We start from the raw sequence: 18,709 nt of genomic DNA, 5'->3' as shown, positions 1-18,709 counted from the left end.
CTAACAACTCATTTGATCGTTTTTAATTAAAAACGTACATTTCAATTCATATAAATAAAGTTTTTTAAAAAAACTAAGATCAAGCACAGTTATTCAGATTAAGACACATTTCAATCATTATAAAGAAATAAAATCACATTAATATCACATTTGTTTAAAATCACAAATACATTCAGATATTTTCCCTTTGTCCTTTAATCATTCCTTTCCTGAGGCTTACAATTATTTCTGGCTTTTTATGTTAGTTGTATTCTAAATGAAGCTTAGTCATTGTTCACAAAAAACAATTTACTACAATTGGAATATGCTTATTCTTTAAACTTCTTTTAATAATGCAAGTAATGTTTTTTATTCTGTGTGTGTGCGTGCGTGTACCCGTACGAAACCTCATCCATTTTCTGTACCACATTATGAAAAAATGTATTTTGGATTACTTGCATACACATAACTGGGTATTTGGAGTTCTTGCCAACCAATTTAACACTGTGGAAAATGTACATAATTGAGGCCATACCAAGTTTATCTGCTACATATTTCAAACAGATGAACTTCACTGAGTCAACATGTCAAAGGCAAAAGAGAAGACAGGCACTGAGTTTTGCTGGCTCCACAGATTAGCGTTACCTTCTGATAAGTGGTATTTAAATGTACTCAAATGTTCAGCTAAAATGAATGACGCAATATTTGAGTTTGGCGATGTATTCACTGCATGTGCCACATGCACACACATCGACTACACGAATTAGCACAAAAAAATCCAGCGGCATGGTGATAACGTGCCCCTCTCCAGCAGATAGCTTGTGCTCACTCACTTTTTAAGACTTGAGATCAAAAAGCTCTGCTCCTAAGAGTCATGGTAACATAAACCATATGGGATTGGCACCGCAGTTACTATCCAGGGTTCTAAAACTAGATATTGTAGAGTATGCTAATTCTACAGCCTTGAGGGTTATTGTGACAAGAGAGTGTCACAGACATGCATTAAGGACTTCTGGTGAATGGCTTAAGTTGTGGGGAAAATGCACTTCAGCTATTAAAATCCCACAGTAGAAAATCTGAGGTAAAACATTCATTTGGAGTGAATTGGCATGTTCTGACATTTGGTCTGCATGTTCCTGCTTGGTTCTCGGCTGTCTTTTCATTCACACGTCTTCCTGAACTCCTACATCTTGATGCTGGCATATAGCTCATCTATTTGTGATCTGAAGTATTGTCTCAATTCATTCCTCTTGGCTTTTAGTGTTGGCGTGAGCAGACCATTGGTGACTGAGAACAGCTCAGTATGAAGACAGATGGCCTTCACCTGGAAGACACAGATTGTTACAGAAGACAATTGGGTCAAGAGCACAACAAAGCAGATTCAAACAGTGAGATAGACAAAACATCAACTGTCACATTGCTTAATAGTTGAGTCTTTTTGTACCTGTTCAAACGACTTGAGGCCTGCTTCCTTGCCGAGTCGCACCATGTCCTCCAAGATGGCTGCCTTGACATCCTGTGCAGACAGAAAAAGAAAACTCAATAAACACAGGAGTGCAACCAAGCTATTACTACTCTGATAAGAAACATTCGATGGTGTCATTTTTTTACCGCTCGACTACAAAGTGCATTGTAGCTGCCCTCCACTCCCATGGTCCTCTTGGTCCAACCACACAGGAAGTCGTGGTCCGGAACCACCACTGCTACCAGAAAAGCCTTTGGGGAAGAGAACAAATGCAAGATGAGGTGCTGCAAGGATTTTGTACCTAAAATAGACGTGGCAAAACATTGGCACAATTACAATACTCTGGAATCATCCTACGCTATAGCAATCATTTTACACAACCTCACTTACCTGTAGGCTGTCCCCATGCACAAACACCTGTGCCACTGCATCACTTCTCACATAGACATTCTCTATCTTCTCAGGAGCTATGTATTCCCCCTGAGCAAGTTTGAAGATGTGCTTCTTCCTATCCACAATCTTCAGTGTGCCGTTCTGCAAACAAATATTGCCATTGCTTTTCCAGATCCTCAGAAGTACTACAAAGAGAGTACATAGCTTGCAATCCCCACCGGAAGCCATTTCCCAATGTCGCCTGTGTGAACCCATCCGTCAGCGTCGAGAGCCTCTGCAGTCTTCTCTGGATCGTTAAGATAACCCTGGAACACGTTGGGACCTTTCACACACACCTAAAACGAAGACAACAACGTTAGGATTCTGAATGCGTGTTTAGTTAAGTTTTGATGTGTCTGTCACCTCTCCTTCGCCATTTATGGCCAGGTAATTCATTTCAGCCACATCTACCAGCTTGATAAAATTACAAGGCAGAGGAGCGCCAACGTGCCCTGGAAAATATCAATGCAATACCTCATTTTCTGCTGGTCTACTGTACATGATACTTTATCGTTAACTCAGAAGGAGAGTTGTACCTGCAGTCCAGTCACCGGGCATGGTCATGGTGCAACCAGCGGTGCATTCTGTCTGTCCATAGCCTTCGTAAAACTGAGATGAAACAAAACTGCTATTACTGCTCTTGCCGTAATCCTGATTTTCTATCCCTCTTAATACAACACCAGGTTTTGATCAAAGAAAAAAAAGGACTAATTGTGGTTGTCACAGATTAGATGCCAGAACTTCTTTGTACTTGATCATTGTGAGAGAATCTTGTAAGAAATGCAGTTGTTACCTGACAGCCTAACGCAGCTCGGAGGAAAGTGAGGACGGGGGGCGAAATGGGAGCAGCCCCTGTTATCATCAGACGTACGCGGCCCCCAAGGCTAGCCTGTGCAGGGCAGAACAAAAAAGTTATTATACATAATCAACACTACTGCCAGCTTCATACATTTAAAGTAGAAAATTTCGTTTGCAATATATTCTATGTGACTCTATATAAACTGTCCACTGCCGTCGGCTGGAATTAACGAGTGGAATAAAAAAAGCTCGACTAACCTGAACCTTTCTGAAGATCAATTTATCCCAGATGCTGTCTCTCCTCACAATGCCTTTCAACATCTCGGCCGCCTTCCGACTATATGCAAAATCCAGCAGCCAGCGCTTCACAGAAGTGTTAGCCTGCCCAAAGATCTGTAAAAGGGCAATGCATATTAAATTATTATTATTATATTCTTATGTTATAATTGCATACTACAAAGCTCCACTTATTAAGACCCCTACCTTATCAAACATTCGGTTTAGAAGTCGAGGTACCACAGGGAACACTGTAGGCTTTAGTGTGCAGAGATCATCCATCAGAAGACGAATATCTCCCTGGAAATATCCAATCTTGGCCCCCTGAACCATCATCACTCCCTATACAACAAATGTAAAGATCCAGAAGAAAAAGTGGCTGACAAATCATTGAGAAACACACAAATAACATCTGCCATGAAACAAAATTGATGACACCATTCATGTTCTCATGCAGACTCTGAAACAAATGACTCTGGTCAAGAATGCAAGTAAACAAATATATTTGACATAATTATCAAGAGATAAAAAGGTACTTTGGATTTTTTTCACTCGTTTTGTAAAAAAGAAAATCTACTAATAACAAAAAAGATTATATTTACACTTTAATAATATAATTTGGCATTACCTTGCTGATTCAGTGGTAGTCTCATGTATTACATCAAATTAATTAACCACTGTATATTAAGAACTACAGTTTTTTTTCTATTAGGGTCATTGAGAGGAAATAACAACTAATAACATACCTGTACAACTCTCTCAAACATGTGAGCCAAGGGAAGATATGAGATATGGACATCACTGGGCCCCAAAGGACAAGAGGCCTAGGTATTTCCAGTGACACAGACACACACAAACAAGCAGACAGTGTGATAAATTATCATTAAAAAGTGTTGAACCTAATCTACCTTCGTCAACTTGAGCACCAAAAGCAAACAAAAACTGATATCGACCGCAGCTCAATTTGTGACGGCTTGTTTGTAGGAATGTAGCAGTTTAAGATTTGTTCCAGACCAAAATATGGAAAATAATACTCATCCATTTCCTGAGCTTCATGTACAAACATGTCAGATATGACATTGGTGCCTCACCTGTGTTATTTTAAGGAAGGCTGAACAGTTGGCCACAATATTCCGATGCAACAACATGGCTCCCTTTGGGTTACCTGAAACAACACATGCGTTTAATAGCATAAGTGTTATGTGTGTGTGCTAGCGTGTGTCTGCGAGTATGTGGAGAGTACGAGCCTCACCTGTTGTTCCACTAGTGAAGCAAATAATGGCCATATCTTCAGATCTGGGAGGCTGCAGACGTTGAAGTGTTCAGGTTGAAAAATAAATCATTCACAATCATACACCCTTGTGATTTTTGGCTGCTGAAATCATACTAAAAAGCTAATAGTCGCTTACCACAGGTTGATGATGGTTAGCCTTTCCGATGGCCTGTCCAATGCCGAAAAAAAATGAGGAGAGCAAAAGTCAATATGTTGAACCACAAGTAGGACATTTCAGAAATAAACAAGCATTTTTACCGACCTCCATCTCTCGTAGGCTGAGGATGTCAATTCCAGATTGCTTGCCTCTGCTCACCAGCTCGTCGGCGGGAGGCTCCATTACAACAATAGTTTTCACGGAGTGTTTCCTGTCCTTCACGCAGTCAAGTACCAGGCTGACTTTATCTGCCACGTCACATACTATGCTCGAGATGGAGGCTATAACAAAAACCACAAAGAAAATCAAGTCACGTGTGCAACCTACAGCAAATACTTAAAAAAGAAAGACTTTTCATCAGTTTCTCTGTGATGGCTTCTTACCTTTGTCTATAATGTAGTTGATGGCTTCTGCACCAAGTGTGTCATAAAGCGGGACAGACACCAGGGAATAGGTGTAGCAAGCCAGCTCGGTGATTGTCCACTAAATTTTGACACAAAAAAAGTGATAACACCAATTAACAGCTTTTATTTGCGAGACGTCTGAGTTATCGCTAAGCGCTTTTTTTTTTTTTTTTTTACCTCAGGTCTGTTCTGAGAGAAGATGCCAATGTTGGGGTCATTGGTCTTGGAGTGTCCTTTATAAAGAAAAGCAGACCCAAGATTTTCTGTTCGCTCCATTACCTAAAACACATACATGACATGTCTAGTGTGACATGGGGTTTCTATTTTTGCTCATTGTGATTCCATGGAGTAGTAGTAGTGCGATTCAACAAAAATGCCCAGGGAACTATATATGAAATTTTGGTTTGCATGCTACTGTATGTTCAAAACGACACCATTAAATTAAGGCATCAAACACCTGCATAACTGGTTCAACGTGAACTAATTACATAACTCAATCAATTTTGAGTCGCAATGGAATTGATAGCATCCATCTCAGCCGTGGTTTTGTTGCAGATTGTGCTCAGGCTTACCTTTTGGTAGGACATCCATTCATAGGCACCTTTGGGTTTTCTGGAGCCCAGGAATGGTCCATTATCTCAAAGAAAAAAAAAAATTACTTTTACTTTTATTTTACTTTTGTATCAAAATGTTTTTAGCCACATTTGCCCGTTGTTCTTTTTCTGTTTTATCTTGATCCATCCAACTTCTTCCGCTTATCTGTGGTTGGGTCATGAGGGCAGCAGTAGCATAAAAAGGGAAGCCCACACGCCTCTCCAACCTGCCACTTTGTTCAGCTCTTCTCGTAGAATGGGTCCCTTCTACCTCTACGCTGACTCGTGAGCAAACTTCACAGATATAAGGGAATTTGGTTGTGTTAACACGTTAGCCTAGCTTCCTCTGCTTCATCGTCCACAACCACATTTGTATTTTCCGGCATTCTGGGTTGGAGGAGGAGAGGCCACTGATTATGCGAGGAGGTGGCGTCATGTGAGTGGTGTGCTGAATCAGTCATCTTACATGCACCACGAGAGTAGTAAGAGAACACGGGACAATCTTTTACCAATCTTCTTTCACATTAAAAAAAAAAAAAAGTTAACCATCTTAACGTGTGTAGTCATGTCAGTTGGGTGCATCAAATCACTTACTGGATACTTGAGCACCCTTCAGGAAGAATTCATACATTGTATTTGCATCGTCATAGAAACGTGTCAAGAGATCATCACCGTTTAGCAGAGTCGATTGGTGTATGTATTCTCCGCCCTGGGGAAAAAAAGGCAAATACAACAATTGTTCATTCATTCATCAGCCGCTGATTCCAAATTTCCACAAATGCTATGACATTTAATTTGTATAAAAACAACAGTGATTGGTTATGCTACAGAAGCTGACCTTGATGCCACTCGGGAGACTATAAGTACATATGAAATGATACTACAGGCTTTAAGAACAAAGACGAGTTAAATAATTGTGGATTTTTCAAGATAGTTACTTTTTATTTTGTTTGGCTTGTGTTTTTGAACTTCAACTAGTCTACTTTTAGAGCAGGTTCTTAGTTTTTAGTTTTTTTGTTATTGTTTAAAAAAAATGATTTACTTTAGTTTTAGTATTGTTTTTTATTTTCAACTGTTCAGTGCATGATTAAAAAAAGTCACCATTATGTGATAAAGTTAATTAACCACAATTCTCTTTGATCTTCCTTCTTCTGTACAGCAATAACAAAATTAATACATTTCAAATTAACCCTGAGCGCTCATGTAGGTATGCTATAAAGTGATAACAAAAAAGATGGACATTTCCGCTATGGTTTTGTGATAAATTTATACATTTCAGATATAGTTTCAATTTTTTTTTTAAAAGCATTTTGGTTTTTATTTATTTTATTTTGTTACAAAATTAGTTGTAGCTATTTTGTTATTCTTCATGAATTGTAATAATCTTGATATAGACAGACCTTAGATTTAAATTGAATTTGAGTTGGCATCCAAGCAGAGTGACCCCGAACTCACCGCAATTTCGAGCGACTGCATCTCGAGATCGCAGATGGGTGGCAGGGCTTTTGGTCGCGTTGCCATATAGAGGGTTGTTGCAGCTGTGATTGCCCCCATGCTGATTAAAGTCGATGTGGACAGACCCCGAAAGTACTGACTGACGGAATCCAGATCTGGCAGTCTCAGCTTCTGCAAGAACTCCGGGCTCAGCATGATTGTGATGAGGAGGGATCAGATGGTGATGTTTGGGCCTTGCACTTGGTGGAGGTGGAGTGCTTGATGAGCACAGGAAGAATTTGGACTCTGAAAGCCGGAGTGGTTTTAGGGACACCCTGAGGTAAAGGAGTGTATGAGTTGTTTTAGGCCAGGAGTGTACCTGTAACAAGGAGGAAATGAGTCGATGTTGCCGTGGATGATAACATCACAAATTACTCAGTGTATCTGCTGATCTCACTTTCAATGCAACATAATGTATCATTACATAACATAGAGCACGTTTGAAGCGCTTCAGAAATGTTGACAAGAAAGCACCCACACTTTCAAATCAAACACAACATTAGCCCTCGTGCACAAACGTCCTTTTGAGGGTGTCAATGGTTCACCCAAAACCTTGTTGAACAAGTTCGTGCACACACGTGCATATGAGGTTAAAACTACACGAAGTGGCATTTGTTTGACAGTAAACATATTAGTTAGAGGTTATCTTCCACTGGAACCCTGAAGATGGGGAAAAAAATGACCTTAAACCCAGATTCAGAATCATTACAGACAGGGATAATCAAAATAGTTTCAGTCAATCAGATAACCTCAAAAATTGTCTCCAAGGGGGGAAAATGGCATTCCTTGACATTTGGTTTTGAATTTCGCATTCAAACACAGTAAATGTTTGTAACTTCAACACTGAAAATCACAAGTTTTTGATCTTTTTGTTTTTTAGATTTCAGAGTCTTAATGCATTGCAAACCAATTCAGGTTTGACAGCTAAAAAGATTCTCTTACGTAAAGAAAGACGCGAGGTGATTATTTTAAATAGATCCATCCACTTGAAGAACTAATTCTACAGGATACATTCCACACGAAAAGGAAATCTAGTTTGACTGCAGTACAATACCGTAGAGCTTCTCAACTTTCCTGTTACTCTTTAAGTTTATGAAAATGCCACTGAGCAATGTAGCAATGTCAATATATTACCAATAATTTTATATAACATTTTCTTTCCCACTTACCTCTAACAGACAGGTAAGACCGTTGCGTCTCTGACTCCGTTGTGACTGCTTTAAACAACACCCTTATTTCTCTTTCTCTCTTATTGATTAGTAATCTACCATTTTATTGATTTACAGCCAGATCAAACCACTGAGAGTATAAAGTGTTTTTTTTTTCATTTAAATATTGTCTATAACGCATTATTTTGTCTTTTTCAAAATAATTTCTAAAGATAAGAAAAGCTGAGTTTTCTAAACTTTTTACATAGTACAAGTCAAATCAAGTTGCTCTGCCCACTCAACTTTGCCCCAGTAGCCTCTGACCTCTGTGGTCAGCTGAGATGATTAGAAAGAATGAGGTAATCACTGACCATTACAGGAAGTAATACAATGGCTGATATATTGAAGCCAACTCAGTGACGCACATTTACTGAAAGCTTTGCATTAACATTCCACCCAAACTCTCGTGAAGAGCATTCTGCTTGTCAGCCAAAATTAGAAATCATTTGTCACCTTCTATACATTTTTAGAGTTTTCATGGTAAGTCATACCATACCCGCATACTTACTGATATACAGAAAGGCTAGACAGGCTAACAGGCTGAAGAAAGCATGTTACTTGATGACTTGGGATAATTGGTTGCTCACACAACACTTTAAGCATTCCAAATCAAAGTCCAACTGTGCAAAATAGTGTTTCACAATCTCCACATAAAGATTTATGGACTGCCTTTTTTCTCTTCGGCCATGAGTGCTGTGACATTTGATGTAGTTAAGAAACACAGCGCTGTATTTTGCTGATTAGCAATTCTCTGAAAACAGACCAGATTGACTGTGAATTCCGAAACCAGTCAACTTTGACACACTTCAGTTACATCACGACACATTACATTTCAAACATCCAATTAGGCACCAATTAGTGAGGAGAACCTTTTTTTTCGCCTTAAATATCACTGCTTGCTATCAGTAGAATTCAGAAGTACCCAATACAATTACACAAAGTATCAATATTCACCCACTCCTAGACATAATATAGCAGCATTCTGTATTATGAAAAGTATGACCTGAATATCAATGCGTGTCCAGAGCCTGACCAAAAACTAGTTGGACCCGTGTTTATCCTTCAGTGCCTCCAAACACCGAGTGATAGTGTTGTCAACTTAGCAACTTTGTTGCTCAACTAGCAACAAAGTATGTCCACAATCAATTCTCATTTGGTGTCATTGCATGCTGTTCCAGCATTTCTTTGATACCCTTGATATCCAGACTAAAAGGTCCAGAACAAGTGTGCTATTTATCCTCACTAGTAAGACAAATTTGGGATACTAGTGCTAGTACAACTACATATGAGTGGTCATTTTGATGATACAAGTAGATTCCAGGATACTAGTGCATGACACATGACTACTAGTTGGGCCTGGAGGTGTAACTTAATACTGTAGTGCAACACAATGGTTTTCTAGTTTAGGTTTAATTGCATACTAATAAGCTAAAAGTATTGCGAAATAAATTAGTACAACAACTTCAACTCCTGGGCTGTGGATTGTCTTTCAAGTACGGGAGAAGGGGGCAAAGTTGGATTTCAAGTATATCTTAAATGCTCAAGGCTTTTCCATACAAGTCAACCAATAACAGACGGGTCACCTTCCGCCATGGCTCACAGCAACTTCTCTGAGTCTATTTATTTGCCCACGTGTAGTGACGTCATATGGTCTGGCTTCTATGTTCTTGTAACCCGTTGCATACCACATACTATAATAACAATCTAAACAAATACCTTCATCGCAGACTTCTGAAAAGGTTAATGTACTCACGACTGAGTTACACCTGCACACCCATATGAGGTATTTATCTCTTCATTTGAGGGATGCTTCACACTGCAGTGTTTGTGTTGAACTGAAGCAACACTCCGAACACCAGAAACCAAGTGAAGGTTTAAAGAAAATTGAAAGGTATAAAACACGTTATAACACATTGAGTTTCAAAGTTTTGCTAACGTGGGCACTAGGCAAGTATAGAATATATAAAAGTATATATTTTAAAAGTCGCTAATTTGACAAATTACTAAAAAGGCGGTTTAAAACGATAGCGCGCCTGTAGTTGTAATGTTCTACCCTTGTTACACGTGTTACGATTCATCTCCTGGTATTGTATAAGTGTTAAACTAGTAAAAGCTTCGGTGCTCACAATAAAATCCACCCTGTACAATCACAACTACTTTACACGTCATTGTTTTATGGTCAGTAGTATATTACAAAACGACAAGTTTAGAAGCTCCCACCTGTTTGCTGCAGCTCTCCAGCCGGCTTCCTCTTGTTGCTGACCACGCTTAGCTTTACAGTGGGTGGGCGTGTCGCAAAGTACAACTTCCGGTCAAATCTTTAACGCTTAAGTGCCTTTTCCGGTTACATGTTATAAAGTACAACACTGTATGTTACTTTGATGTAAGAAGCAAGTACTGTAACTATAACTCTGTAACTGTTATTTACTGTACTGTAGCAAAGGTGATTACATTACTCTTCTCTCCAGTGTCAGTACTGGTAGATATTTATACTTGTGTATAATGAGACGAAAGTTAGATGCACTTAGGTACCAATGGGGAAAACAAAAAATAATAATTTAGCTCAATAAGATAAGTTAACTGAAATTATAAATTAATTTCAATTTACCTGTTTTAGGAACAAGACAGATCAATTATTGCAACAAATTATTTTTTTTCATATATATTATATTGATTGTAAAATGACAATAAAGGGCATTCTATTCTGTTCTATTCTATATATAATTTTTAAATGAACTATTTGTAGTTAATGTAGAATATAATCAGATTTAATGAAATTCATGCTATTCATATGTTAAATGAATTTAAAATATATATCCAATGAGATAATTGAATTTAAAAATAAATCATATATAAATAATAACAAATAATAAATATGAATAAATAACACCGACCATATATTTATTTGTTGTGTTATTTATTAATTATTTATTCAGCACGCTGTTATTATACTTGTTTACTTGTTTGTCTGTTGTGGTCCATGCTTGTTTCGTGTTTTTATGTGAAATAGTTGGTACGATATCTTTCTCGTCCACATCAAAGTTGTCGGTGAGCTGATCAGGCCCAACCCAGCTGACTTTGAACAAAGTAAACCCTCGACTGGATGGCAGTCAACCACAGAGCACAAATTGACAAGCAACAATTCACACTCAAATCCACACTTATGACCAATTTAGTCTAGTCTTAAATTTTTCACTGGACAGGTTTGACTCCAAAAGGAAAAGAACTTCAGTCGTACTTGACGTAGGAATTTTGAATGTAGTTTGATTTTCTTTCAGGGTAATCTGATCATTGTTTAGCTGAACTGGTTCAACGTTTCAGCAATCTTATCAAAGGCATTATCACAAGGAACATGATGGTCCTTGTCAGAAGCCTCACGGGCCAAGTCCAGGACAAAAGTAGATATGTACTCAAACTGACTCCTAGTCATTGCAACAGACATTTTTGCTTTCTGAGGAAGAGGCCAATCGTCTCCTGCTGATTATTTCATAGGGATACACATCAAGGGACAGGGTGGCGATTGAGAAATTTGGGCCAACTCGTGATACGGTACATTCCAGACAAACATAGCACTGGTTGTTTTTTTTAATACGCCCTAGGTTCCTGTGTAATTTGCCTTTTTTAACAAAACGAGCAATGTTCACTTACCTAAAATAAAAATTAAAAAAATGCAAAGTTCATTCCCAAAGTTTATTCCCATGTTAGATGTATTTATTTAGATAAAAAGTACAGACAGTGTAGAACGTGCTAAAAAAACAAACTGTTTGAGACATATCATCATTAATAGATTGTAATCAGTGCATGTAAGGGACTAAGTCTATTTCCATGCTTATCTAGGTATTTCTGAGACCAAGGACATTTTCTGATCTGAATAGAACAAGGCTACTATTTGGCTTTGTGGTAGCTTTGATTTTATCAACGCACACACACACACAAATTAGCCATCTTCCTGAAATTTATAAATAGTCAGAGCCCAAAAACACATGAAATGAATACATTAACAAATTCATATTTTGGGTGATAAGCTACTGTAGCTTTTTACACACTACTATGAAAGATTCTTGAAAGGTAAATGTGTCACTTAACAAACTGGGAAATTATGTCACAATTCAAAACCCAGGTAAAATATTTAACGCTTGTAGTGATGTCTAAGTTAAGTCTGTTTTTGAGAAATACACGTACTGCACATGGTAGCAAGTGATTGCTTTTAAATTTGATTTTCATTTACAGATTTTTAGGTGAACACAAATTCACCTTTTTCAGTAGCTACACATTAAAAATCTGCTTCGCAGATTTGTCCAGTGTCAATAAAAATATTGTACTTCGTCAAAGCATATATACTTTGTGAAAAAAAATCCCCCATTTTACTTAAGGTAAACAGCTAGTATTCAGATTTATTACAAATACCGGTCCATAGACAAATATTTCATTACAACCTAAAATTAAATAGAATAACATTCAAATATATTATAGTCTTCAGATATGACATTTGAAATATAGGCAGCCAAAAGTACTATATCTGATGAAGGAATGTGTTCATGTACATGTACATGTGGAATACAACACTTTTATATGCAGAAAAAAAAAAAGACGTTTGTCACTTTAAAATTGATGAAATGGTTAAAATTGCTGTAAACTAAGGAACAGAAAGGTAAGGAATAATATTTTTGTTCATTTCAGTGCAAATTTACTATGCTTGCTTGTATAACGTTTTTTTTGAAATATCTCAACAAACCATTTAGTGTTTCTGTTTCCGAATAGTTATCCATGCACAGCACTGTTCTAAAAGATAATGCTTGACAGTACTGTATATACAGCCCCCCCCCCAAAAAAAAGTATTTGAACAGCAGGAATGTGAAAAGTGGGTGGCTTTCAAGAAAAAGTGCTCTCTCTTGAATTACTATATCTATAATACCACTGAACGAAAATCAGGAATTGTCAACTTTTGTCTCATATTTACCTTTTGATCCGAAACCCAAATATCTTTGGTATACAGACAAAAGAATTGACCTTGAAGTTCAAGTAGTACTTCTGTAGGAGACTGTAGGTTTGGAGGTAATCAGGGGCAGAAGGAGCAATGAACGCCCCCTGTCAGGTCAGTGATGGTTCCCTCTTTGATGAGACTTTTAAGGACTTTGGTCTCCTCATTCACATTGTGCATACCCTGCCACAGCATGTAACTCATAGGCACCTGATCATAATAATGCATTGGAATCCTTTCCTGGGAGAGGTTGTAGCCGAAGCCCGCGAGGCTCACCTCGTCACACAGCAAACTCGCTAAATCCAGTGCAGAGACGCCCAGCGTGGGGACATTCTGCAGAACAAGACAACAAACACTAAATATCATTGCAAGAATTTTACAAGTGTTAGAGATCTTGGGGAATTTATCAACAATACAAAAAATGTTGAGATGGTTTGCTGCTTTATATTCAGGAAATGATTAAGATGTAGTATATCATTGTGCATTTGGGTATTTTGAAATTGAAAATGGCTTTGGCTATTGCAATTCTCAAAAATTTGATACAAGTACGTATATCTATCGCTATTCAAATCAAAATATTCCAAAATATACAGTATGTACGGTATATTTTTACTAGATTAACAGGAAAACTGACGAGTAAAGTTGTTTCATTCATCTCTGTTGTCTGTTTTAGAGACATAACATCCGCTCAAGGACACTTTCTGGAATACAGTGGTGACCAAACTTCAGCCCGGGGTCCATTTGTGGCCTGCCATTAATTTGCCTTATCACATTGAAGCGAAAGCCGTGATGAAGCAAAATAACTTATGTATAATTGCTTGACTGACTGGATGGTATTGTTCATTTGCTGCATGCGGCCCCGCAGGAAAAAGGTTTAGACACCCCTGCTCTCGTGGCTCCTTAATATGTATACCCGTACCATAAAATGAATTAAGAGGTCTTCACCTTGTCTTAATCTTCCTTTCAAAAAAAAAAATAATAATAATAATCCTGAGCTATACTGTATAATTGGTGTGTCACTTTTATGCAATGTCTTACCTGGTCCCAGCCCCACAAGCGTGTAGTAGGTGGGGAGAATTTTAGTAAACCTAACGCTGTTTCTCTGATGAGGAGTGGATTTAAGAGTCTGAACCTGTTGGGTTCAAGGGGGATTTCCTCTGCAACATCCTGCCAGAAGAATAGCCAGTCCCACAATGGCTGCAACAGAAAGCGCATGTCATATTTCTTGTTTCTTCATCACGGATGCTGTAACATTGATGGGGAAATTAGCTGCTGTTGCTCGTGTTCTCAAAAGTGACTCTCATTCCATGACAAATTACAGACCGATTCGTACATTGCCCACAGTATCTAAGACTGCACAAAAATGTCTTTGTGGACCTCCAAACCTTGTGTGAGGGTTCAATTTGAATGGAACAAGAAATCGCCTTCATTTCACACAAGAAGTGAGACCTGTCTTACGAAACATGAACTGACTCCTGTCATGAATAATGAATTAGAACCAGTAAATATGATGAGTCATTTGCAAACATTAGGAGACAAAACTGCTGGTAGCAAAACGTGTACATCTACAGACAATAGGTTGGTCCTAATCACATAGAACGCCAGAGCGACCGACAGACAGAGAAAAAAAAACAATAGTCCTCACCACAGTGAGCTTGTTAATCATTGCAGAGATCCAGCTGATATCTACGCCTTTATATACAACAGCTACAAATACTGTTTGAGGGTCTGTGTCAAGCCAGGGAGTGGGCGTGCCTTCTGGATAGCTTATCCTGATGCTGGTTCGATTCCCTACGTCAACACTAAACTCTCCGAGAGGACCGCTGTTCAACCTGGCGCAGCCAAGACACAAGGAAGAGTCAGGGTCTTGCATTAGGATCACATCAATTCTAAAATGTATCGTTTTTAAAATGGTGATGGAAAAATTAAGATTCAAATTTGCTTCATGAACCAGATGTATTTTTGGGACTCCTCCAGGTGGCACTGCTGGTTCAAAGGAAGGGGCTTAAGAAATGGCAAGTCAGTGTTCTTTCAGCCATATAGTGAGCAGAGTGCCATCCAGAGGGCTCAATAAACACAACAACTGGTCATTTGATATCCTTTACATGAGTGTGAACTGGGACAACACAAATTTTGAGTTAGAGTGGTGGACTAAAATGTCCATGCAAATGTACTCAGGGATGATTGCAAAGGAAATGCTCAAGACAATAAGATGAATTTAGTCTTCATCTGAATTCAAAATTCAAGCAAATGATTATTTCATAAACCTTAATGACTGACGTACAGCCTAGAGAATGCCCATGTAAACAATAATTTTATAGAATTTTTTTTCTGGGACATTTACTAACCTTATAATGGTGTCAAAACGATCAATGAAAGGACCCAGCTCCAGGCCTTTCAAGATGCCTCCATTTCCAATGACCACACAGCGCTGACATGTATCAGGAGCCTTTTTGAACGAGGGTGCTTCGTTGGACTCTGGCAACTTTGGAAATAAAGTAATATTTAAAAAAAAACAGACACACAGCTGCACAAAGTCATTCACCACAGATATCAGTGGTGCAGTAAATACAAGGAGGTGTTTAAAATAATTAATCATAAAACAGTGATAATATCCAAGTGGGGGATATTTGAAGTAAAATACAGACTGAACGTATTGCAATCTATGGACACACATCACCTGCTGAAGCAGAGCCGCTACATTTGCCTGAAGACCTCTGAACCCAAAGGGGGGTGGGTACTTGAAGAAGTCGCTTGAAAGCGGTGTGTCTTTCCACAGGAAGGGCTGGGTCATGTGACTGGAAGCCGGTAGTCGAGCCAAAAGCCCCTGCCTGGTGCTTTCGCGTTGACATTGCCGCTCAAGTACTTTGAAAACATTTTGGTGCACTAGCTGCAACATAGGTGACATGAAATATTTCAACCATAATGACAAACACAAGATAATTACAACGAGAAGCCACCACATGACGAACACTTGCACAATCTCAAGAGACGAGGTCTTGGGACACAGGTCCCAAGACCACGTAAAAACATGGGTTGGTTAAACATTCCTTATTTAACCAACCCATATTTTTCCAAACAAAATTATGCAAGTTACTTGTGGTAGTACCGCCTGATGGAACAAACAGAAAGTCGCAGCATTGATAGTGACTGTTTCGATTCGAGAAATGCATCTGATATCATACAAGACGGATGTTGATAGCGACGCAATGAAATTGTGTTGCCCTCATTACTTCTAATGTAAATAAAAGTAAATCTGTTTGAACACAGAGTAGGAAAAACAATGCATCCTCACCTTTTTATACTCGGGGCTGACATGCCAATCCGGAGGTTTAAGTGCATCTTTACCAGACCGAGATGAAACGATCACCAGACAGAGCACACAGAAAATTCCCGCCAATAGAAACGCACGTCTGGACACAGAGACAAACACAAAACAGAAAGAATAAACATTAATCTTATTCAACATTACCTGGTTTGCCTTTTTGCAAACATTTTACATACATTAAGTATATGTAAATATTTCAAATAAAAAAGCGCTATCACCTTAAGCACACAACTACCAACTGTCAGACAAATACAACAGATGATACCAGAAATTCAAAAAGTCAAAAGTGGTTGCATAATTTGCTAAGGCATTGCCTCAGCTCCTTTTTTTTTTTTTGGAGTATGTAAAACATTACTTTAATTTATACCACTCACATCCGCTAGTTTTAACTGTTAAAATAAAAAGAGAACCTGGCACGCCACAAAGCCTGTCTGGTAACCTGACCACATTCAACTTGGTAAGAGGTCTGCAAGACAAACTCATAACAGGAATAAGAAGAAGTAAATGTGACAACTAGGCAGTCGGAAGGTAGTCAAGGTTGGAAAGCTACCAATAAAACTGCCAACACTTAAGAGTCTACAAAGAAGTCATTGGACGGCTTATATAGTCAAAATTGGATTCATGTGCTACAGAGCATTCAGAATTTGTCATCTCAAAATATGTAGCTTAGAATCATTTATTTAGTTGCACATATTTTTATATGAAGTAGCCTGACACAAATAAAACAATTAGATGATTTTTTTTTCTGAAAAATCATTTCATGCAGCTCACCTGTGTGCTGCCCAGCGTTTTGGAAGCTTCATGTTCCCAGCATTCACACCATAATAGGAGATGATCTGCTTTCTACGATGAAGCAAGGATCTTAACCTGCACATGGGACAATGAAAGAAATTGTCTGAACCATTCATCCAACCAACCTAGGCAGGAAGCAACAGACCAACGTCCGTCTTGTGTTGCGTCAAAGGCCAAAAAATACAACTGTGCCGCCTCGTTTGAATAAAATTTACTTCTGCGTTGCAGGAAGAAAACTGCCAAAATAAAAAACAAGCGAAAATCAAAGCAAATAAAAAATAAAAGCAATTTTTTAGCTTTACTTTTATTCATTTTTGATTTGGGCAGTTTTGGTCCTCCGTAGTTAAGAACCTACATTTAATTTTGTATTCTAAAATCAATGTATACATTATTTATCTCCTGCCCACTTTAACCTTGGGAGGGGATATGATGGATCCGCCTACGACTCACATGCTCAAGTCTTATCACAATTTCTAATAATTTGTGTGGATTTCCCCCCCCCCCCGGAGATCAATAAAGTATCTTTCTTTCTTTCTTTCTGGAAACTCCACGAGACCAGACCATTAGCATAACCTATATACGTTTTCTCAAATTGTCAATTATTTATGACGGTTAACTTGAACAGAATCATAATCAAAATTGGTTTCGATGCAAATGTTCGACAAATACATGTCATAATAGCACAAACAACAATTAACTGTTGCCCCAGCCTCCATTTCAGTCCTTGCTGCAGATAAACAAATCATCTCAAGCAACATAAGTGACGTTTCTACACGTTCTGTCATTTTTGAGGGGACTCACCTTATCATGGATCCCACTACTTCATCTTGACGGGAATGTTTCGAGTCAAGATTATTATTTATTGTAATTGTATTAATTCGGCGTCACCCTAATCTCTCCGTGTATCGGACGATGAACTCCGGCAGTTTCACAGGGGCGTGAAGGAAAGCCATCGAAACCACACAAAACCACGCGAGAATATGGCAAGTCTTCGTATTTTAATTTTACCAAGACGGATGGATGGACAGATTTGACTCTCATAAATTATAATCCCAGTTGAAGGCAGTTGTCATTCGAATTAATTCAAAATATTTACACGTGCATACCTTAACTCAGGATATTAGTAGACGAAATGTCACTGCGGTGAGGCCAAGGCCAGCCTCCGCACGGAAAGACGAAGTCAAGTCAGCGGCTTGGGGACCTTCATAATAAAAGCTCCTCAACGAGTGCACGCACATCGGTGGTTTGGATTTAAAATAATGAAGTTGAGTTTGGAGAAGTTAGTGTTCATCTTCATTAATAACTGCAACTCTTCCTGATTTGAAAAATACCATTAAAATCTGGAATTTCGTTATCATGCAACCAGACCAGTTCTTGACCACAGATTTACCATTTCAAAATAAAACTGTCAATTTGAAATTTTGACCATTACCACATTGCGGAAAATCCACTTTTTTTGCTAATTATAAACTGTAGCTATATAATACTATAATCCAAGGCCAGCCTCCGCACGGAAAAACGAAGTCAAG

The 18,709-nt window shown here is 38.4% G+C and overlaps 2 protein-coding genes across 5 annotated transcripts; both read right to left on the bottom strand.

Annotated features, from left to right (window-relative positions):
* Nucleotides 1–8: 8 nt before the first annotated feature.
* Nucleotides 9–10,445, bottom strand: LOC148403995 (long-chain-fatty-acid--CoA ligase 1-like). Of its 2 annotated transcripts, none has more exons than XM_088396417.1 (21): nt 10,300–10,445; nt 6,833–7,190; nt 5,972–6,086; nt 5,357–5,421; nt 4,962–5,063; nt 4,764–4,863; nt 4,486–4,661; nt 4,360–4,392; nt 4,203–4,254; nt 4,042–4,115; nt 3,697–3,774; nt 3,158–3,292; nt 2,933–3,067; nt 2,670–2,765; nt 2,413–2,485; nt 2,240–2,328; nt 2,056–2,172; nt 1,835–1,978; nt 1,591–1,695; nt 1,424–1,495; nt 9–1,303 (listed from the first exon to the last, which is right to left on the bottom strand). In XM_088396417.1, exons 2-21 carry the CDS (start codon nt 7,025–7,027, stop codon nt 1,163–1,165), a joined length of 2,097 nt encoding a protein of 698 aa, XP_088252543.1. In that variant the 5' UTR covers nt 7,028–7,190; nt 10,300–10,445; the 3' UTR covers nt 9–1,162. The 2 variants fall into 2 exon arrangements, with proteins under 2 accessions (XP_088252543.1, XP_088252627.1); XM_088396501.1 differs by lacking the exon at nt 10,300–10,445 and adding an exon at nt 8,041–8,095.
* A 1,310-nt stretch (nt 10,446–11,755) lies between these two features.
* st3gal5 (ST3 beta-galactoside alpha-2,3-sialyltransferase 5) lies at nt 11,756–18,365 on the bottom strand. 3 transcript variants are annotated; one of them, XM_088388340.1, is made up of 9 exons: nt 17,982–18,280; nt 17,160–17,255; nt 16,356–16,473; nt 15,741–15,950; nt 15,409–15,545; nt 14,706–14,892; nt 14,099–14,257; nt 13,337–13,393; nt 11,756–13,243 (listed from the first exon to the last, which is right to left on the bottom strand). In XM_088388340.1, the coding sequence occupies exons 1-9, from the start codon at nt 17,987–17,989 to the stop codon at nt 13,139–13,141; spliced, it is 1,077 nt and encodes a 358-aa protein (XP_088244466.1). In that variant the 5' UTR covers nt 17,990–18,280; the 3' UTR covers nt 11,756–13,138. The 3 variants fall into 3 exon arrangements, with proteins under 3 accessions (XP_088244466.1, XP_088244456.1, XP_088244446.1); XM_088388330.1 differs by lacking the exon at nt 17,982–18,280 and adding an exon at nt 18,287–18,365 and having other exon boundaries at nt 11,756–13,393; XM_088388320.1 differs by having other exon boundaries at nt 11,756–13,393.
* Nucleotides 18,366–18,709: the final 344 nt, after the last annotated feature.

This window comes from Syngnathus floridae, chromosome 1, assembly GCF_059516105.1.
Source record: "Syngnathus floridae isolate MCC-2025c chromosome 1, RoL_Sflo_1.0, whole genome shotgun sequence".
Lineage (NCBI taxonomy): Eukaryota > Metazoa > Chordata > Actinopteri > Syngnathiformes > Syngnathidae > Syngnathus > Syngnathus floridae.
This window is presented reverse-complemented; position numbering and strand designations above follow the sequence as displayed.

Coding starts and splice junctions, on each gene's coding strand:
- LOC148403995 (XM_088396417.1), bottom strand. CDS start 7,027: ATGCTGAGCCCGGAGTTCTTGCAGAAGCTGAGACTGCCAGATCTGGAT. Junction 2,173..2,239: donor CCATAAATGGCGAAGGAGAG/GTGACAGACACA, acceptor TCTTCGTTTTAG/GTGTGTGTGAAAGGTCCCAA. Junction 1,696..1,834: donor TGCATGGGGACAGCCTACAG/GTAAGTGAGGTT, acceptor TCTTCCCCAAAG/GCTTTTCTGGTAGCAGTGGT.
- st3gal5 (XM_088388320.1), bottom strand. Junction 15,951..16,355: donor TCAGCCCCGAGTATAAAAAG/GTGAGGATGCAT, acceptor CCTATGTTGCAG/CTAGTGCACCAAAATGTTTT. Junction 14,893..15,408: donor CGTTTTGACACCATTATAAG/GTTAGTAAATGT, acceptor TGGCTGCGCCAG/GTTGAACAGCGGTCCTCTCG.